General features: G+C 37.1%; 1 protein-coding gene across 6 annotated transcripts; it reads right to left on the bottom strand.

Annotated features, from left to right (window-relative positions):
* Positions 1 to 756: 756 nt before the first annotated feature.
* Positions 757 to 23161, bottom strand: Gfat2 (glucosamine-fructose-6-phosphate aminotransferase 2). 6 transcript variants are annotated; one of them, XM_012286678.2, is made up of 15 exons: positions 23021 to 23161; positions 11125 to 11232; positions 10888 to 10977; positions 10685 to 10828; positions 9705 to 9871; positions 9400 to 9541; positions 8314 to 8337; positions 6723 to 6743; positions 5096 to 5253; positions 4782 to 5030; positions 3570 to 3768; positions 3254 to 3498; positions 2963 to 3118; positions 2715 to 2843; positions 757 to 2645 (listed from the first exon to the last, which is right to left on the bottom strand). In XM_012286678.2, exons 1-15 carry the CDS (start codon positions 23025 to 23027, stop codon positions 2400 to 2402), a joined length of 2085 nt encoding a protein of 694 aa, XP_012142068.1. In that variant the 5' UTR covers positions 23028 to 23161; the 3' UTR covers positions 757 to 2399. The 6 variants fall into 6 exon arrangements, with proteins under 6 accessions (XP_012142068.1, XP_012142069.1, XP_012142070.1 ...); XM_012286679.2 differs by having other exon boundaries at positions 4791 to 5030; XM_012286680.2 differs by lacking the exon at positions 6723 to 6743.
* Positions 23162 to 23215: the final 54 nt, after the last annotated feature.

Here is a 23215-nt window from a genome sequence, read left to right as displayed (position 1 = left end):
TTCGGACGGCGTATGCGCCAGTAGTAAATCTCGTGTTTATGTCGGACATGCGGAATCGAGTCAGTGCGCGGTATCCCGTCTAACCAGCGACGGTTCGCATCTCCTTACGCTCGCCGAGAGCCTATGCGAACGGTTACCATTCGATATTTCCAAACATATTACCCTTTCGTATACAGAATTTTTTTCATGTATCGAGCAAGAATCTAATATAATTATGCTTCGGGGGAAAAAAATATCGAATGGAGAAAGGAAATTGTATCATGAAGCGTGATCCTGAAAAGCTATCCGCGTGATCAAGCATACTTCCAGGTGCTAAATTTAAATATGTTGCCTCGATCCCCTCGGGTTATTTCGCATAGGTTGGCTGCGCTTGAACGGGTCTGTAGAGGAGCTGTATCGTCAGCACTGCCGTCAGTAGTATCGCTGTTGACCGTCGCGGCGTACGATGCGTTGACGGACGTTGCGACGGACGTTGTAACGTCCATCATACATTATCCTGCACGGGATCAGTCACACGAGTTACATATATATTTTGATGCAAACATACATAAATACATAAGATCGATCCCAGCAACACGTGCCTCTACGGAGCGGCAAAATGAATACAAACAATTTGAAATTCAAATGTAATAAATCATAAAATAAATCATAATTATGTCATTTATTCCTTCCTTCTTAAAACCCGGTATTAGCATATCGTCAGTTGAATTTTAGCATAGTATGAAAACTGGGGTATGGGAAAATTGCATTGCAAAATTTTGTTTAACAATTTATTTTCCGTACATTTACATTCCAATTACAGTTGGTTTTAAAAGAAAATTCTTTTCTTAAATTCAATTATAATATAAATACATGCGTCCTGCCCTGGGGAGAACGCATGGTTAATAACTTAATGGCGAATAATATGCGTATTCACTTTGAATAATTATACATTCTAACAGTTTATTTGTATCGCTACCGGATATTTCGTTGAAAATAGTATAGTTGACTTTACGGGTTCCAACACCTTGATTAATCTGTAGAAAAGTTTCCGTTTATTTCTGCGTCACGAACAGGGAAAGGTGAACGCAATATTGTACGAATCTAGAAATTGAATGCAGCTTGTACAATTTGTTACTGTAGAAACAGGACCGAATTAAAATCGTTATGAATTTGGCGCCCTATTTAATTCAAATCGTAAAGTGAAATATTTTTCGAAACGGGATTTTGGAGATTTTAGGATTATTTTAATTCAGCCCTACAGAATGTACACCGTCGATAACAAAATTCGCTTAACGTGTAAATATACCGTTCCGTAGAAAAATGAAAGGGAAAGTATCAAATTTCACTTTGTTCCTCTAAAATACTGTACAAAATACGAATTTTTGAATGCACGACGCACGAGCCATTACACACCAGAACGAACATCACGGCTATTACCACATCTGTGAATTATTGTTTCTGCCCATTACCTAATTCTCGGTGTCCATTGTGGCTACGCGTTCATCTCAATTGAAATTTATGACACACACGTATACAGGATGTTTCGCTCAACCCTGTTACTCTTAATTATTTTGTTACCTGCAAACATACCAGCATAATCTAATTTGTCTCGCAAACATCTTTTTCTGTATTCACAGATAATAAAATAATTAAACATCGGGTTAGAGGAATCATCCTCTATACTCTCACATCCACACGCATACGTACACTTTTCAGAATGATACAACGCAATTTTGCAACCACAGTCTTATTTTCAACTCGATCAAGGAATAGAATCACGATTAGTCTATGATCTGAAAAGCGTCACGTGTTCTTTGCTCTTATCGCGTTGATATGGATACAAACAACCGTGTTAAATGCATTGGAATCATCATCTAGGAAACACGTTCGTGTATTCCCATGATAAAGGAACGTTTTCGTTGATTTTTAACGGGATCGTCCTGCGTCATTCGATCAAATTAAGAAGGCCGAGTACGATGGTCCAAGTTGTTCTACATCCCTAATACACACGTACGGATATAAGAATTATCTGTTTCTATACTCACTGGCGTAACTAGAATTTCTAAGGGTCATCTTCATTAAAAATATTGAGTATCCAATGTTTCTTAATTCTAACATAGTTGTCATAAATTTTGAGTAATAAAAACATTACTGTGTTTTATGTTTTGGCCCAAATATTTAAACAAGTTAAGTTTACAATAACATTAGCTACGCCAATGATTCGTATTCCAAACGAATACAAATCTAGAATTACTAAGCACACAGAATTATGTTAAACGAATCACATTCCTCTAAAAATTTCTCTGGGACCTTGTTCTTATCATCCGTTAAATGAACATTTTGACAGAGACGATCTTTAATCATTTCCGAACAACTACCGTGTTCTGAAACAAACTCCCGATACTTCCAGCAAACCTTTACTCGACCGTAACCGACTTCGCCAGGTTTCTAGGACAATCTACGTTGCAGCCGCGGAGTACGGCGATATGGAAAGATAACAGTTGCATTGGAATGACCGTGAGAATTCCTTGAAGACAATCGACAGTTCTAGGCACTTCGAGAACTCTGTCTGCAAACATTTTTGTCTCCTCGTCTCCTTCCTCGCATATGACAATAGGTTTACCGTCGCGTGCCGTTACTTGCTGCAGAGCGTTCATGCATTTCTGAAAAGAACAATCGAATTTAATTTGTAGGCACATTTATACCTTCGTTCCTTCACGAAGAATATTTACCACGTAAACTGGGTCCCTCATGACGATCATTATCACGGGCATGGAATCGTCAACGAGTGCCAAGGGGCCGTGTTTCAATTCACCAGCCATGATACCCTCGCTGTGCATATATGTCAATTCTTTGACTTTCTGCGAAGAGATACATTCTTTAATAATTTTTGTGACGTTGTTTAGGGACTGTATGGTTCAAGGTTGATGTCACATATTACTGAAAAATTAAGAAAGAGATAAATAATCGTAGTGCGTACCAATGCTCCCTCCATACAGGTGGCAAAATTGTATCCTCTACCCATGATGAGTAGAGACTTGTGCTGAAACAGAGACTTGGCAAGCTCTTTTACTTTGTCATCAAGTTGCAAAACTTGACGGATTAGGTTATCCAAATTCTTCAATCCTTCTATGATCTGCAACAAGAAGTTATATATCATTATTTTACTATGTTACTATGCTATATTATTTTACTATGTTTCTTTAAGTGAATAGTTGATGCACGAACAGCATTTATATCGCAAACAAACATAATTTACAACAATATGTACCTGAAGGCGTCTCGCACCAAGAGAGATTCTGTCCTCGCTCATAACCAGGGCAAACATAACAAGCGAAATGAACTGCGAAGTGTAGGCCTTTGTGCTGGCCACACCTATTTCTGGTCCAGCATTGATATGAACACCACAGTGTGACTCACGACAGATGCTGCTACCGACCGTGTTGGTAATACCAACAATTAGAGCGCCGCGGCCTTTGCAATAACGCAGAGCCATCAGTGTATCCGCAGTCTCTCCTGCAAGAAAAGACAAGGTTAATAACATCGACTGTAATGTTTGCTATAGAAAATTGAATTAAAACTCTTACCAGACTGCGAGATGAAGAAACAGACATCGTCCCTGAACACCGGTGTGTTCCTATCTAAGAAATCAGAGGCCAATTCAACCATCACTGGCAGTTCAGTTAGTTCTTCTAAGAGCTGTCTGGTTGCGATTGCGGAATGGTAGCTCGTTCCACATCCGATCAACATCAGACGTCTGCACCTCTTGATCTCGGGAATGTAATCCTGTTTAAATGAGAGATATGAAGGTACCAAATATGAGGACTATTGGTTTGTGATTACTGTAGGTTTCAGGTAGTGTTTGTTGGGGAGATGTATGGAGTATGTGGACATTTGAGGAGGTGGAGAGGTGATTTGGGGAGAAAGGAATTTTGGGACGTGGAGATTTCGGGACTTGAGGACTTTGGGACGTGGGAGTTTTGAGACTTGAGGTTTTGGCAATGAGGAGATTTGGGGGTGTGGTAATTTGGGGACGTGGGAATTTCGGGGCGTGGGAATTTCGGGGCGTGGGAATTTCGGGACGTGGGAATTTCGGGACGTGGAAATTTCGGGATGTGAGAATTTTGGGACGTGTGAATTTCGGAGCGTGGGAATTTCGGGACGTGGGAATTTCGGAGCGTGGGAATTTCGGGGCGTGGGAAATTCGAGACGTGAGAATTTCGGGTTGTGGGAATTTTGGGACGTGGGAATTTTGGAACGTGGGAATTTCGAAACATGGAAATTTCGGGGCGTCGGAAATTCGAGACGTGGGAATTTCGGAGCGTGGGAATTTCGGGACGTGGGAATTTCGGAGCGTGGGAATTTCGGGACGTGGGAATTTCGGAGCGTTGGAATTTCGGGACGTGGGAATTTTGGGACGTGAGAATTTCGGAACGTGGAAATTTCAGAGCGTGGGAATTTTGGGACGTGGGAATTTCGGAACGTGGAAATTTCGGGACGTGGGAATTTCGGAGCGTGGAAATTTCAGAGCGTGGGAATTTCGGAACGTGGAAATTTCAGAACGTGGGAATTTCGGAACGTGGGAATTTCGGAACGTGGGAATTTCAGATCGTAGGAGTTTCGGAACGTGGAGATGTTGGGACATGGAGATTCGGAGACTTGAGGATTTCAAATACCTAGAGATCTGCAGACATAGTGATTTGAGGAATGTCAGAATTTGGAAACGTGAAGTTTGGAAACTTAAGAAATCCACAACTTGAAACTTCAGCAATCTAACAACATAAAAGCTTGAAAATTACCGAACTCACCTTAATCCCTCCTAAAGTAACCGAATTATCTCGGAAGTTCAAACGACCCCTCATAGTGTTCACCACCGACTCGGGTTGTTCAAAGATTTCTTTTTGCATGAAATACTCATAGTTGCCTTTCATAATTTGCTGGATCTCCATCTTAAGAGTAGTGATCTCCCTAGCATGGGGATCATCCATGCATCGACGAAGTCGATGAATGCTGAGTGCACCCTCTTTCACTGCGGCAACGTCGTCATCCTAAAAAACATTTTGTGTTACTCTTCCATCAAATTTATTTGTCGAAGTACAAGTGAATAATTTACCTCGAGGAATATCACACGATTTGTGTGCTCGATGACGGCACTGGCGTCAGAAGCGAAGAAGTACTCCACTTCTTTGTCTTCAAGGGGTTGGAACTCGGACGTGCTTTCGCTACGCGGTATCACCGGAAGTTCTGCAGTGCGGCCATGTGGACGGTGATCTATTAAGAGGCAGAAATTAACTTTCCTACCCTTCTGACGGGTCAAAACATTTCACCTCGTTCAAATATATACACGTTGCAAATTATTGAATCCAATATTGTACAAGTTCATTCAAGCAAGTAGAACATTTTATATTCGCAAGGTACCTCGGTAATTCCGCCAAAATTAAACGTTATTGATTGCAATGTAATTTCAATACGATGAATTATCAAACTGTGGCGGTCTTTAATCGTCATGAGATTTTATAAATACTTATTTAGTTCATATAAAATTAGAAATCTAAAAATATATTGACATATGAACATCACAAGCTGAATGTAAATCAACTACAGTTCAGATGTACAACTCCTATATTTTTTTTAATAAATAAAACATATTTTGTTTAACAAATATAAATAAAATGTAAAGTACTATTTATACGAATCAAGTAGAATGATGTTCTCACTTACTATTGTACGGTTATATTTGATTAAGGATTTGAGTACAGTGATAGAAAATAACGAATCAAGTAACTGAATGGAAAAGAATTTTTTTCCAAAATTAACAAGTAAATTCTAACAAGTAATTTCCATTCAATTCCAAGACTAGTTATTTTCCCAGTTTCTTCAGTATCGTCGACACCAAAAAGACACGATACAATCAGAACAGGACTATTATTAACAGACAGATCGTTTTCCTTCGCATCGTATCGTGTTCTCATACTCGCAAGCCCCACACCAAATTAGGCGGATCGGATAATAATTAACAGCAACCTTGATCATTTTCCAATGTACCTGGTATTAGCGACATTAAGTGAAAAGAAGAAAATGAGGTGATTACATGTTAACGTGTATGCGGTCTCGTTAAACAGCCAATTGGCATTAAACGATGTCGAACCTCGTTAAAGATAAGCTTAACACCTGTCCATAATGAGGAAAACACCTATTTAAACAAGAAGATAGACGTAGAAATTATGGCTTGGAAATCCGGGCCGGGTGTACAGTAGTGCCTACATAATTACGACATTTAATTTATGAACTGAATTTACATATTTTGGAATTAAAAAATTTCAAACCTTAAAAATTTGGGATCATAAAAATTGAGAATATGAATTTTTAAATCTAGGAAATTTCAGATTGAGTTTAATAAAATGAGAAACTTGAAGCTTTTACAGCAATTTAATAAAATTTCAAGCTTAGCTATTTTTGCAAAATAAATTCGCAATGGAGGCACTATTGCAACCCGTTGATCGCCTGTCCATACTGAAAGAAAAACACGCGGAAGTTAAATACGTACTGAATAAAAAGCGTGACGATGCCATAAGGCGCACGACGCGTGTGAATCCTTTAGAATCCATGAGATAGCAGTTTGCCATTCGAACGAAGCAGATTTGTGCGGGTCTAGATTCACAACGGTGGAAAGCGTGGCTGTGGGATCATTTTGTGGCAAGCGAATCGGAAAAGAAACGTATATGAATGTAAAGTATTACCTTTAGTTGGCGCTTCACCTTCTGCTCAAATTTGGAGATGCGGAGGGGGAGACGAAAAAGAAAACAAAACAATTAGCAAACAAGTAACGCAGTGACTAATAGCGGTACAAAATATAATGAAAGAACAAAAACGTAGATCGCGGACTGTATCGTGTACGAAATCAAATTACCAGGTTTCTGTGAAAAGATATTCAGAGATATCTGAGAAAAGATATTTAAGATATTCAAGTATGAACGAAGTCTTTATATATTTTGATTTTCGAGGGTGCGGATGAACATCTTATCACAAAACCCTGCAATCACAAAGCTACGAATGCTTAAGCCGTCGAGGATTTCTGACTCGAGAAACTTTTACGCTCGAAAATTGCACACAGTAAAACTAGCTTTATGTACGATGTAATAAATAATTACGTGGTATTTCGAAGCAATTTCAAGTACAATATTAGAGTACAAATTTCGTATTATTTACATACCGAATGAGCAAGAGAAAGCCAACGGTTATTTTTAATTAGAAAAGAAGCGAGAAACTTACGAAAGACAGACAAGACACTTAGACATAAAATATTTTTGATTAACGAAAGTTGTCGCGAGGAAATTTTCTCTCAAGTATACGTAACAGGTGAAGCGAAATTAGTTTTGCATACATTTGAATGAACATTGAACCTTTCATAAGAATAGTGTATGTATTAAACTATAAATAAATATTATTGTATATAATGAATTTTATGATGATATAAATTTTTTAGTTGATGTATTGCATTTGTATGATATACTGTGGTACTAAATATAATGTAGTGTAGTGGAGTGTAGTGTGATATAGAATGGTGTAGTATGATGTACTGTAGGATGGGATAATATGGAGTACTGTAGCACAGTGTAGTATATTATTTGTATTGTAGGTTAGTACAGAGTAGTGTAACACAGTGTAGGTTAGTGTAAGATAGTGTGAAGTAATGTAGAATATTAGTGTAGTGTAGTGTAGGGTAGTGTAGAGTAGTGTAGAGTAGTGTAGAGTAGTGTAGAGTAGTGTAGAGTAGTGTAGAGTAGTGTAGAGTAGTGTAGAGTAGTGTAGAGTAGTGTAGAGTAGAGTAGAGTAGTGTAGTGTAGTGTAGTGTAGTGTAGTGTAGTGTAGTGTAGTGTAGTGTAATGTAGTGTAGTGCACCGTAATGTAGTGTAGTGCAGCGTAGTATAGTATTACAAACTAAAGTATAACGACGTACAATGTAACGTAGTATAATATAACGCAACACAGTGTAATATAGTATAACATAACATAATACATTATAATATATAATAGTATGAGCTAATGTAGCATAGTGTAAAATACTGTATCATAGTATAACAAATTACAGCATAGTATAACCTATATCAGACTACTGACAATGACAGTGTTGCATAGTGTATCGTAACGCAGATAATACAGTATAGTGTACAACATTGCATCATAGTACAACACAGTGTATCATAGTACATTACAGTGTAACATAGTGTAGACTACCATAAATATTCCATAACCGAATTACATCAAACATGAAAGGTTCAACGTCGAAAAAGAATAAGTGTAGTGTAGTGTAGAGAGTAGTGTATATACCTTTGTTTACGCATGGAGGTTCATCTGTTGAGAGACGAAAAGTTGGAGAACATAACCGGTAGGTGTTCATGCAAAAGAAACATCATATAGTATCCATCATAAAAAACATAATCACCGATGGAAATTTACATGCTACAATTTTCAACGTTTAAAGAAACAGATAAACCAATGTAAATTTAACAAGTTCGCTATGTTAAACACTATTAATATTAACATTATTTTCATTTATATCATTTGATACATCGGTCCACAACGAACGTATTAAATTAACAAATCTAACGACACCACGTCATAAAAAACAACATGCTACTCAAACTCAGCTACGTGCTCTGATTAATCATAAAATACTACTTGAAGAAATTCAACGTTAATTTGATCACAAGCGACTACGGGATAAATAATTTGTTAAACATTTGGTGTAAGATTTTCTGTTAACGTCGTTTACATTTGTTAATCGTAGCGTTATCGAGCCATTTCGCTCTGTTACATTTTATCGAACACGGTAAACGAGAACGTAACATGATAATGCGATGACACGACTTAGTGTGTTATTTCGAGGATAAAACGTGGATCCCTCTGCTAATACATGAGTTGTAAATTATAACAGGCACATGCTATTAATGTTTTCGCAGATTCCTTACGAATGAGACACATAGTTTATTCCCTTGAATGTTCACCAACTACCATAGCAATCCCTCCTTCCTTGCGCGGAGAAAAAGGGGATTATGTCCAGCAATTAGAAATGCCATCACACTTATTTAATGATGTTTTAACCCTTGTGTAGACAATCAGTAATATTCGATGAAATGTCTTCATCGTTTGTACACTTGTTACTTTTGAAAAATAAAATTTTGTGAATATTAAAGCCTGTGAATATCTCGGATTGTTTATACAAGGATTGAAAAGCTTTCGTATTTCGATGTAGGTACTGATACACCGTCAGTATTCATTTTTGGGAACCGTAGAGACCAGAAATAGCCTTGTGATCTTTCTCTGTTTAAGTCTATCGATTTATACACCCTTTCGCCGTAATTGCCTCTAATAGAATTCGTGCGAACAGCGGCCATGTTTCTCCGATGAACTTACCTTTTCCATACAGAATAGGCACGTGATCGGTGGCCAATCTTGTTTTCGTTTTAATACCCACTAAAAGGGGCGATCCTCTTCTCGTAGCTACGCACTCTCCTGGAAAGTACTTGCTTTTAAAGCACAGAGCAAAAGCGCCTTCCTGCAACATTAATATTCGTTGTATAATACGTTCATATGCAATCAAGTAATTAAGAAGAGAAAATCGTTGAATAAAACTCGATGGTATGATAAGTGTAATAACGATTACATATCATTACTAGTACTAGTTACTAGTGCAGCAGTCACTTTATTTGAACACTTACCAACTGTTGAACAACTTGCTCAACGAGTTCCCGAAACGAGTAACCAGGATGCTGGACCCACAAATGGTGAATAAGCTTCGCGATTACTTCAGTATCGGTTTCACTCTCGAAGATGTAACCCCTCTGCTGTAGCAATGTCTTCACTTCTTTATAGTTGGTTACAATACCTTTAGAACAATTGCAGTATTTTTAATCTTTTAACAGATAACAGATTTATAATCTTGTTAAGTACTTTGTAAAAATGAGGTACAAGTATAAATGTACAAGTGCGTTTTATCTAGAGGCGTATTTATAGATTATTTTCACGCTTATGGATATCTAGACTCTAGATTACTACATTCCAGATTTCTATTCTTTAATTATTATGATATTAGATTTGTATGTTAACAGATAACTGTGGTTCTAGCTCTTTATATTTTCAGATATTTATATTCTTGAGTTATTGTGCTGATAGATCTGTATTATTCTAAGGTACCTATGTTCCTGGATCTCTATATTCTGAGATATCTGTGTGTCTATGTCTCTATGTTCCTAGATTCTTAAGTTATCGAATTCCTATATTCTCACACTCTTATATCTGGAAGATCCTGTGTTCCTAGATCTCTACGTTGTGGGATACCTACCTGTCTATATCTCTATATCCCTAGATTCTTATGTTCCTGAATTTCCATGCTCGCACACTCCTACATCCCTGAGTTTCTATGTTCCTAGGTCTCTACATTCTCAGATCCCTATATCTCTTGACTCTTAAGTCCCCAAATTCCTATGTTCTCACACTTCTACATCCCCAAGTTCCTACATTCCTAGATCCCTATATCATCTTCCCTATATCATCCCTGTATCATATCTTCCTACATCTCCACATCCTAACACCCTCACATCCTCCAACACATATGTACACCCCCACCCATTACAATCCTCCTATCCTCTCAATTTAATAATTCAAACAAAGTGTACTCATATAAAGCTACATAAGTTACCATTATGCACAACCACAAAAGCATGCTCGCTGTCAGACCTCTGCGGATGCGAATTCACTTCGGAAGGAACACCATGCGTTGCCCAACGCGTGTGAGCGATCCCCACATGACTGTACGTCTTCGACTCGAAGTCGATATTGGTACCTATAAAAATTTAAATGAGTACTTTTATTTTTTACGGCAATTCGCTAAATACCACTCACGATAAAATATCTCCTCTTCGAGAGCCTTGACCTTCCCCTGTTTTTTAATAATCGAGATATCCTTGCCGTCGACGCTGTCAAGGGCGACACCTAAAACAAAACGAGCATCAGTGACGCTGTTCCTTTCATCGAATCAATTTTACGTGTTCACTTTCTATTCCCAGAATGAGTCTTATAGATTCTGGGTCCTCTTTCGTAAACGGATTTCGTAAAAGACATCTTTCACCGCGTTCTTACCGGCTGAATCGTAGCCTCTGTATTCCAGGCGCTTCAATCCGCCGACCAACAGCTCCAGAATTTCTTTCCTGCTCTTCGGAGTCAGGTAATTTAGGTATGCGAAGATTCCTGCGGGATGAAACAAATTATGATTATCGTAAAAGACATTGTAGTAAACTGCGGAAATATTTTATAAACGAGAGTGCTACTTTTAATCGTTTTAATTGAAGGGTTTCTCTTCTGCAGAAATATGTCTTGTCGATTTGCATACACGTTTCACATAAATTAAGCTTTTATTAATCGCCCGATTTATACCTGAATTTTGAGTACCTTTTGTTCGAAACTCGCGTTTATGGAGTAATTTGATTTCGATCACCCAAACCGAGATTAATGAACCGACTGATTTATCCAACAAACGCGCAACAATTTCATCAGACCATTAATCACCCTTTCCAACTCCCCCTACCAGGGAAAGAGAAAACGAGACCTTCGATACAGTAGCGCACACGTTGATTTTTTCATTCCACATTTCCTTTCCTTCCCTCGTTGAAAGGTCGTGGCGAAGAAAGAACGCGGAAAGAGTCGATTTATTGACTCGAGTAGCTACATAGTTAATTGCATCAGACGTCTAGGTTAATAATGATGTGAACCTTCAATGACTAACTTACGTTTATGTTAAGTACATAATTTCTTAAAGTACTCTCAAGGTCATCGCCAAATAAATTTAACTACGTTCATTAAAAAAAACTTGATACAGTAACATTTACAGTTGTAAATGTCCTAAATTCGATGTAGCTCACGTGTTTCTTTATTCTTCTATTTAAGGAGGCTTGATGCACTGTGACATTTAGCGTTGTCTGTCGAATAATGAATACCTTCATATCAACCCAGCCTACATGTGTTCCTATTGTTTTAATTGAGAAAAGTATTGTGGACAGTGGCATAGGAGATTGTCTTTCGAATAACAAATATCGCACAATCAATGCAGCTTATCTAACATTTTCTCTCATAGAAAAAATCCTAAATCTCAACATGGCCAAATTTCTACGTTCCCAAATCCTTATATCACCAAATGTCTAAATTCCCAAATTCCTACATTTCAAAATTTCTACGTTCCCAAATCTCTAAATTCCCAAATTTCTACGTTCCCAAATTCCTACATTTCCAAATTTCTACATTTCCAAATTTCTACGTTTCCAAATTTCTACGTTCCCAAATTCCTACATTTCAAAATTTCTACGTTCCCATATCTCTAAATTCCTAAATTTCTACATTTCCAAATTCCTACATTTCCAAATTTCTACATTTCCAAATTTCTACGTTCCCATATCTCTGAATTCCCAAATTTCTACGTTCCCAAATTCCTACATTTCCAAATTTCTACATTTCCAAATTTCTACGTTCCCATATCTCTAAATTCCCAAATTTCTACGTTCCCAAATTCCTACATTTCCAAATTTCTACATTTCCAAATTTCTACGTTCCCAAATTCCTACATTTCCAAATTTCTACGTTCCCATATCTCCAAATTCCCAAATTTCTACGTTCCCAAATTCCTACATTTCCAAATTTCTACATTCCCAAATTTCTACATCCCCAAATCTCTAAATTCCCAAATTCCTACATTTCCAAATTTCTACATTCCCAAATCCTTACATCCCCAAATTTCTACGTTCCCAAATTCCTACATTTCCAAATTTCTACATCCCCAAATTTCTACATCCCCAAATCTCTAAATTCCCAAATTCTTACATTTCCAAATTTCTACATCCCCAAATCTCTAAATTCCCAAATTCCTACATTTCCAAATTTCTACATTCCCAAATCCTTACATCCCCAAATCTCTAAATTCCCAAATTTCTACATTCCCAAATCCTTACATCCCCAAATCCTTTCATCCCCAAATCTCTAAATTCCCAAATTCCTACATGCCCAAATCCCTACCTCCCAAAGTCCCAACTCCCAAAAATCAGACCTTCCCAAATTTCCCAACCCGCAATTCTCCAACATTAAAATCCCCACCGTTCACCCGACCAAATATCTAATTTCCCAACAACTCCATAACAAAAATTCGTCGAAAAAAAGGTAAGAAAATGTTTGCAACCGCAGCAATCGTCGTGACATTAACTAAATCACGCTTCACCGTCACGCGAAAGCGAACCTTGAGGTGATCGGGTTAAAAACCGTTTCTAAGTCGATCGCCTCGCTTAGAACTCGATACTCTTAAATTCTCGCGGCAAGAAAGACACCGTAGCCGATAGAATTCCATATCGAATGATCGAATCACGGTACAGATTGCGTTCGGCAACGAGACAGCCACGTAATAAGGTAACGTTATATTGTAGCATACGATGCTCTTAACCCGCGACCACGGTCACCGTACTTGCAAAATCGATGTTCCTTTCGAACAAACATACGAAAGCAACATTCCAAGAACGATCTTCTGGGAGAACAAAACACAGAGAATATTCTAACTAGAATTTTGTTTATTCTCACGTACGCAAGCTTTCCCTTTCACCTGTGACTCTGTGTGGGGAATTACCTGGCGCGCACTTTACGGACGCGTGTGCGTGCGTGTCCGTGTGGGTTCGTTCACGGGCGACGACTTTTTGCATTTTTGCAATGCCATGCAGGACCTCGAACACCTATCGATACGAATACCTCGTGTTCAGAAAACGAGCGGAATTTCGAACCGTGTTCGAGTGGAAAGTTACAATAGACGTGTTAGAATTAACTTACTTTAAATAAAGGGACGGAGACACTACAGCTGCATTCATTTTAGGCTACTTGGTATTTTACACACGAGTAGGGATTTTGGAATGTAGGGATATTGGGATCTGGGGATTTGGAGATCTAGGGATTTTGGGATCCAGGGATTTTGGGATCCGGGGATTTTGGGATTCGGGGATTTTGGGATCTGGGGATATTGGGATCCGGGGATTTTGGGATCTGGAAATTTTGGGATCTGGGGATCTAGGAATATTGGGAGCTAGGGATATTGGGATCTGGGGATATTGGGATCTAGGGATATTGGGATCTAGGGGTATCGGGAGCTAGGGGTATCGGGATCTGGGGATATCGGGATATAGGGATATCGGGATATAGGGATATCGGGATATCGGGATATCGGGATATCGGGATATAGGGATATCGGGATCTAGGGATATTGGCATTTAGAGAAGTTGGAATCTAGGGAAGTTGGAATCTATGGAATTTGGGATCTAAGGAATTTAGGATCTAAAGAATTTGGGGGTCTAGGGAATTTAGAATCTACAGAATTTGGGATTTAGGAAAGTTGGAATCTAGGGAATTTAGGATCTACAGAATTTGGGATCTAGGAATTTGAGAATCTAGGAATTTGAAAATTTGAAGAATTGAGGACTCAGGGACTTAGAGATTTGAAAATGTGAGGACTTAAGAACAAAATCGTGAAATTGAGACATTAAGAAATTTAGGAATCAGATAATCAAGCACTAAACTTAAAAATTTAATTTAGAACGGAGAAACGTCAAATTCAAAAATGTAAGAATATGAGAATACAAAAAAGCATCCCTCACAATCATAAATCTAAATCGAAACACCTCCACAAAAAGAAGCGCTATAATCCCCCAGAATAATTGTCGCGTTACCAGCAATGCACTTAACAGCAAGATCATAAATATCCACCGCAGCAATTTAATTCCACTCTCGAATCATAAATCGTCGACACTTGTTCTCCTTCGCTGTTCTCTTATTTTTATTCAATTATCGAAGACGCCGTACTTAATCCAAGCGATACTCGAAACAAACAATAATAAAAAACGACTCGAAAAAGTAAAACGTACCGCCCATCATCGGTGCCAACGTCGAGGTGAAAAAACCAGCGTGACGGCTCACACAGTTCGAATAGTTAAATAAAAAGAATAATGACCGCGAGCTGCATAAATCGACCGAGTGTAATTCGATTTCGATGTCGACCTGTCAATAGACGATCGAACGAACCGCGTCGCGACTAGATTGCTCTTTGCAGTTGTCGATAAGCGAATTTTCTTGTTCGATGATAGGGGAACATCCTGGCGAGATTGAAGTGAAAAAATCGGCCATATAATCGGAGCGAAGAGGGAGGGAAATTCTCCCTGGTACATGGTGGACGTGAAAATCTACGAAAAAATTCCTACGTTGACGATAAAGCCTTGTTACGATAACGTCGGTGCTTATCGCTGTTTCTTAACTTTTCATTGTCACAATAATAATCGTCACGCGAAGCTATTGGTGCATGCCGCGTTGTAAATTAATTACGCTTGTTTAGGGATGGGCTGGAGGGATTTATCGACTGATACGTAATTGATAAACGCGATATTTTTTATTGCTTTATTTTTAGATTTTCGGGGTGGACAATTTAAGAGGTTGAGGATTTGGAAAGTTTAGGGTGGGGGAAGTTGGGATATTTGAATTTTGGGGTTGGAAATTTGAAGTTGGGGAGAAATTTTGAGAATGAAGGTTAGGAAATTTGAAAGTGGAGAGTTGGAAATTTTGAAATTTGGAAATGTGAGGGTTTTGACGTTGGAAGATATGGAAAATCTCTAAATTTGATGATATAAAGATTTCCAAATTTGAGAAGATAAAAATTTCCAAATTTGAAGACAAAAATTCTTAAATTTGAGAAGATAAAAATTTCCAAATTTGAGAAGATAAAAATTTTCAAATTTGAGAATATAAAAATTTCCAAACTTGAAGACAAAAATTTCTAAATTTGAGAATATAAAAATTTCCATGTTTGAGACCATAAAAATTTCCAAATTTGAAAACTATACAAATTTCCAAATTTGAAAACTAAAAATTTCCAAATTTGAAAACTAAAAATTTCCAAATTTGAAGACCACAAAAATTTCCAAATTAGAAGACCACAAAAATTTCCAAAAAGCACGAAAATTTCTAAGCTTCAAGATATAAAAATTTCAACACATCAGAACATCCGAGTATCTCTCTCAAAAATGACAAAAATGAAAGTTCAAAAATTACGAAACTTGACAGTTCGGATCTTGCAAAATGTATAAGCACGTAATTCGTGGAGAAACGATTAAGTGGTTTTAAATATAGATCCTGCGAAATGGCCGTGAAAGTGTTACTTTATCATGACAAGTATAACATTGAATGATTGTTGCGTATACGTTATTAGCTTTTTTTTGTTTCACCATCAATTCTAGTTACTTTGATGTTCAGATAAAACGACGATAACATTTACGAGTGTAATTTGAGAACTGAAGTGTTGCACTTCTATGTAAGCTTCATTCATTCTTTGAACCAATGCAGTTTGAAAAATGTGGACATTGTTTGAAATTGCCGCCTTTATTTCTGGTTGAATTATATATTAGATGTTAGCTATTGAAATTTACAAATTGATTTTTGTAAAAACAAGTAATAATCACAAAGAAATGGTAATTAAATAGTTTTGGACAGATTCATAGACGTATATTGTAAACTAAGTACACTAGACTCGTTATATTGCGATATATGTAAGTAGTGTATTAATGAAATTTTCTTTGAATATTTAGTATGAATATACATACATATTGTATAGGTTCAATTGATCAAAAGAATGATTGATAATCTTGAAATGTAATACAGACAATTACCACTCCGATAAGTATCGGTTCGATAAGTACCTGTCAAATAATTACTACTGCGATAAGTAACTGCCAAATAATTACCAAATGTGATAAATACTTGTTAAGTAACTAGCATGATAAATACTTTTCAATTCATTACTAGTGCGATATGCAGCTGTCAAATAATTACCAATGCGGTAAATACCTGTCAAGTAATCACCAGTGCGATAGATACCTATCAGTCAATTACCAGTGCGATGAATACCTGTCAAATAATCACCAATGTAATAGATACCTATCACTTAATTACCAGTGCGATAAGTACCTACCAAATAATTACCAGTGCGATAGATACCTATCAGTTAATTACCAGTGCGATAAGTACCTACCAAATAATTACCAATGCAACAAATACCTATCAGTCAATCACTAAATACAATTAAAAAATACACGAAAATATAAAAATTTAAAAGCAACGAAATATCTATATCAACAAACTTGAAATGTTACTGTAATCTCCGTAAATTCTCAAGCATTCTAAAAGTGGTTCAAATGTTATGGCAATATAACGAGTGTCTACTGTAACGATAATTGAGATGCGTTCAGTGTTCGCGATCAGCTAGAGAGTTGAATGACTGGAAGAAACGTTGAATAATCAAGATATCGTAGCCTCGAATCTCTTCTTGTCCGACCTACTAACACAAAATAATTCGATTAGACCTGTATGTTTATTTCTAAGCCACCTTAACGGTACACGACTACTCTTGTTTTTCTCCTATTTCACTTGTTCTGTCTCCTGTATTACGCATACAAATATATCATTAAACGAGGAGAAATCAACTGTATAAACGATTAACTGAACATGTTCGATTGTCAGTAAATAAGTGTTAATAAGTGGAAATAAGTGCAAAACGGAATCTGCTGATGAGAGACACTGTCTATTGTTTGCATAAGGAAACCGTACTAGGTCTAAGGGCCTGGTCTGTCACTGAAGGCCAAGATAATGAGTGCAGATATAGCTTCTGTTTTCTTTAAGTGAGCCAGATTTCCTTTTCGGAGATATAAACATCACTTTCTTGCACTTTTAAGAGTCAACACGTCCTTGTCAACAGTAAAATAAAATTTTATTCATAGAAAAAATAAAAGAGTACCTCACCTCACCTAACCTAACCTAACCAGACTGTCTTGAAGTTTTAAAAAGTCAACACATCCTTGTGAACAGTAAAATAAAATTTTATTCATAGAAGAAATAAAAGAGTACCTCACCTAACCTAACATAACCAAACCACACTTTCTTAAAGTTTTAAAAAAGTCAACACATCCTTGTGAACAGTAAAATAAAATTTTATTCATAGAAGAAATAAAAGAGTACCTCACCTAACCTAACATAACCTAACCACACTTTCTTAACGTTTTAAAAAAGTCAACACATCCTTGTGAACAGTAAAATAAAATTTTATTCATAGAAGAAATAAAAGAGTACCTCACCTAACCTAACATAACCTAACCACACTTTCTTAACGTTTTAAAAAAGTCAACACATCCTTGTGAACAGTAAAATAAAATTTTAATCATAGAAGAAATAAAAGAGTACCTCACCTAACCTAACCTAACCTAATCAGACTGTCTTGAAGTTTTAAAAAATCAACACATCCTTGTGAACAGTAAAATAAAATTTTATTCATAGAAGAAATAAAAGAGTACCTCACCTACCCTAACATAACCTAACCACACTTTCTTAAAGTTTTAAAAAAGTCAACACATCCTTGTGAACAGTAAAATAAAATTTTATTCATAGAGGAAATAAAAGAGTACCTAACCTAACCTAACCTAACCTAATCACATTTTCTTGCAATTCTAAAAGAGCCAACACGTCCTCGTGAATAGTAAAATAAAATTTTAATTGTAAAAGAGTGCCACTATTTTTCACCCATTTCCAATAAAATAGAAATAGAGTCAAGCGTCATCGAATGTTCAAATTGATTAATTTTTTCACTTCCTTATCACGTAGTAACTTTATTCAACTACGATCGAGTCCATGCATCCGGTAGAGATAAGTGCATCTCGATACCGAAGTGATAACCTCGAACACGCTTCTGTTTATCGATAGATTAATAAAAATCGAATAACGTCGACAGGAAACAAATTGCGGCGAACGAAATCCGTGATAAGTGAAAGGGATGTACCGGGCGTTATCTATGACACCGATTCTTTGTCCAGAACTTTTACGTTAATACTGGGAATCAAAGGAAGAGTAGATAATCGTAATTGAATAAACAACATTTTTTTCTACTATCAACTGAAGTGACTCATTGATGGATCTATGTAATTAGGACTTTTATCAGATACTTGATTACGATTCTCTGGATACACTCTTAATGCTAGAACAAAATTTCTGGACGCGACGTGTGACGCTCTGACAGTGACGTTTGGAAATTTGGAAGCGTGCGAATTTGAGGATATGAAATTTGGGATACGAAATATTGAAAATTAGGGAGTTGGGTAATTTACAAATTCGGAAGTGCTGTGTTTTGACTTGTGAAAAATTAAAAATAAAGAAATTAGGAGGGGTGGAGATATGAAAATTTGGGTGTAGGAAATGTAGGAACCTGGCATGTGGAGATTTGGATATGTGGAAATTTGAAAATGTAGAAATTAGGGGATGTGGAGATATGAAAGTGTGAGTATTCCACATATAGAAATTTGGGATGTGAAGATTTGGAAATGTGGAAATTTGAAAATGTAGAAATTAGGGGATGTGGGGATATGAAAGTATGAGTATTCCACATATAGAAATTTGGGATGTGAAGATTTGGAAATGTGGAAATTTGAAAATGTAGAAATTAGGGGATGTGGGGATATGAAAGTATGAGTATTTCACATATAGAAATTTGGGATGTGAAGATTTGGAAATGTGGAAATTTGAAAATGTAGAAATTAGGGGATGTGGAGATATGAAAGTGTGAGTATTTCACATATGGAAATATGACACGTGGAGATTCAGAAATGTGAAAATTTGAAAATGTGGAAATTAGGGGATGTGGAGATATGAAAGTGTGAGTATTTCACATATGGAAATCTGTCACGTGGCGATTTGGAAATGTGGAAATTTAAAAATGTAGAAATTAGTGGATGTGGAGATATGAAAGTGTGAGTACTTCACATATGGAAATCTGTCACATGGAGATTTGGAAATATAAAAATTCAAAATTGCAAAAATTAGAAAACCTAAATATTTGCAACATAGCAATCTAAAATTTGTAGCTTCTGAAATATATGAATTTGTGAATTCGTCAACTCGAAAATGCGAGATCTCGTGAATCTGTCGATTCGTCCCCGAGAAAGTTGGAAAGTTAGGGTTTGAAGTGAACCGTAGATTAAAATCGGGGATACCCATGGCCATCAAGAAGGAAGTAAAAACAACAGTTCCACGACGGTCGAGCTATTTCAGTCGAAAACTTCAACTGCAGGAATTCCTCGGTCGTAAACAAAAATCAGGTTCGACGAGGTCGTGCGTTTGAATTTGGTGAGGAAGGTAAAGGCGAACTGGTTGGAGAAAGGATTCGCCGAGTCCTGCCTACTCGAGGATACAACAACCTTTTGGCGTACGTGCTGTGTGGAACATATCTAAATGTCACGTGTTACTGTCCTGTATGAACCGCTGCACCCTCTTCTTAGTTTTGCCACGAGGAAACTTTCACTCGTCGGTCACGAGTCACGGCATATCGGCTCGTGTCACCACCGCTTGATAGGCGCTATTCTACCGATTCGATTAGGCGCTATTCTACCGTCTACGTGTATTCTATATTACTCGAAGTACTAATCCCTCCAGATATTATATCTCAAGTTTAATACATCTATCAATTTCGATCAACTATTATAAAATTACTGTTTCATCTTGCACGCTTCGAATCAAGAATATTAATGTTTGAATAATTGCAATTCTCAAATCATTACTTGAATAATACAAATTTAACACGGCGGGAATATCAAGCAATAAGTGTATTGCTCGATCAGTCTAGAACCTAATTCCCTAGATCCCTAATTACCTAGAGCTCTAATTCCCTACATCCATAACTCCCTAAATCCCAAATTCCCTAGATTCCAAATTCCCTAGATTCCAAATTCCCTAGATTCCAAATTCCCTAGATTCCAAATTCCCTAGTTCCCAAATTCCCTAGTTCCCAAATTCTCTAGATACCAAAATCCCAAATTCTCTAGATACCAAAATCCCAAATTCCCTAGATTCCAAATTCCCTAGATATCAAAATCCCTAAATCCCCATTTCCCTAGATTTTAAATTCCTCAGCCCCCAAAATCCCTAAACCCCAAATTCCCTAGATTCCGAATTCCCTAAATCCCAAATTCCCTAGATCCCAAAATCCCTAGACCCCAAATTCCTTAGATTCAAAGTTTTCTAAATTCCAAATTCCCCAAATTCCAAATTCCCTAGATTCTAAATCCCTAAGTCCCGAATTCCCCCATCCCTAATTCTCTAGATTTCAAATTTCTCCAATTCCTAATTCCCTAGATTTCAAAATTCCCCAATTCCTAATTCCCTAAATGCCTAATTCTCATATCCCTAAATTCCTTAATAAATTCCCCAGATCCCTACACCCATATATATACATTCCCATATTCTTATATCTGTTATCTTCGTAAATCCCTAGTTCCGGTTAATAAAAATTTCCGAATGTAATCGATCAATCGACAATTCTATAAATGAAATATCAGTTACGATTTCCTTTGAAATCGTAGATAACTGCAGCTTTGTCCGTTCGCTAAGTATCGATGGCAATCTCCGGCCACGTAATGTCGCAATTTTGCAACTGAGAAAGAGTGTTTCTCTTACTCCGGCTACTTTGCTTACGATCTCACTATTGCGATTCGAATTAACACACTCATCGACAACTTTCTACCGCCGACGTTTCATCAAATTATTCCGAAACGAACAGCGATCGTGTTGATACAATTGCTTAATTAGATCGCGCATGTTAACAATCTAGATTCTAATGCTGGAATTTTTTTTTGGGTTTTATCAGGTGTATAATCAGCGATAAATTTTTAGTCATAGAATCGAACAGGAACTTTCATTTTTTGTAGTGGTATCTGTTGTACTGTCCTTGTGATTTTCGATCGGTTTACTCTGTATATCGGAATTGGTAAAGGGTTGATCATCAAAGCTGCACAACGTAAACATCCAGAGTCGTTGACCGATACGCTGTCCGATGGTTCGAATACAAAAGATGGATACCAAGATTCCTCGTAAAACGTCGAGTCCCAAATTAAAACTCAATGTTAAACAAAAATTGCGAAATCTTTCTTATCGCAAACGTGCTGTGACGTTTAAAATTTACAATTTATTTTTCAAAACAGCCGACTGAAATATACGCTGCTATTCGAGATTAACTTCGAACGAAATCAAACGTTGATTCGTATCGTGACGAGGAAAAAAGATGAACCGTTAATTTCCCTCGTGGAGGTGAATACCAAACGATGGGGCTCGATTTGATGCGCGGCAAACTCTGTCGGAAATAAAAGTTTTCTGTTCGTTCCCTGATAGAATATGCAATTATCTTTGACGTGTTAACGTGTTCATTTTATATTGTTAACTATCTAATAGCTCGACGTGTGGTTGCCTACGTGTTATCATTGCTCCCACTACTTCGTTATCAGAATATTTTGCGGGCCGTCCTTGGTACGTATTATTAATGCAAATACCACAATGAACATTTTGTAAATTATTTACGCAAACAATGTCACACAGATGTGTCGTACTAATTAGTTCGCTGAAAAACAATCTTATATTTCGATAATGCGAAAATCCATATTTAACCGAAGACAGTAAGTGTACACTTAACACATTTGCATTTCGCGCGGTTTGAAAAACCTCAACGGTTCGCTAATATAACTTTCAAATCCTCTTTACATTTTTAAAATATTCAAATATTCTTGTAAATATATATTTTCGTTTAAAAACATCGATAACTAATTTTAATTAAAACACTGTATATATTTCCTGACCCTCCGCCGTTCAGGAACCGGGAGAAATTTGCGAACGCGTGAAACGTCTTATTTCTATACAAATGTTGGAGTTACACGCAAGAATGAAATGTACCAGATGTTAAATCGAACAGCGCGAAGAGTTGCGCCGGTGGCGCGTTAACTCTAGGACAACATTGCGCTTGAACGAGCTGTCACCTGAACACCGAATCGTACACTTTCTCCTTCGAAAATTTTCCAGTCGAACAATACCATCGATCCGTGTACGGGAAGAAACAAAAACAACCGAGCCGGAAGTGTTTTATGTTTACAAAGAGTTTACTCACCGCACATGTTGCCCAAATGTTGAATACTAGGTATCCGCCACGTAAATGAATAAGATTGGACGCGGAGTAAAAAAGCAGTCAAGTCAGAATGTCACTCCTCAAGCTACTGCGAAGCACGGTCTGAACCACACGACAGCGTGCTCGTGCTTCTTATGATATGAGATTTCGTATGGGTGTAGGTACGGTCACATCTAC

The sequence above is a fragment of the Megachile rotundata genome, chromosome 7 (genome assembly GCF_050947335.1).
Source record: "Megachile rotundata isolate GNS110a chromosome 7, iyMegRotu1, whole genome shotgun sequence".
NCBI classification, from domain to species: Eukaryota; Metazoa; Arthropoda; class Insecta; order Hymenoptera; family Megachilidae; genus Megachile; species Megachile rotundata.
The sequence above is the reverse complement of the archived record's forward strand: the minus strand, read 5'-3'. Positions and strand labels throughout refer to the sequence as shown.

Bases quoted from the DNA above. Each gene is read 5' to 3' on its own strand.
- Gfat2 (XM_012286678.2), bottom strand. The intron at 3,119-3,253 runs GTACATATTGTT...TTCTTGTTGCAG, and splicing joins TTGGTGCGAGACGCCTTCAG to ATCATAGAAGGATTGAAGAA. The intron at 2,844-2,962 runs GTACGCACTACG...ATCTCTTCGCAG, and splicing joins CCTGTATGGAGGGAGCATTG to AAAGTCAAAGAATTGACATA.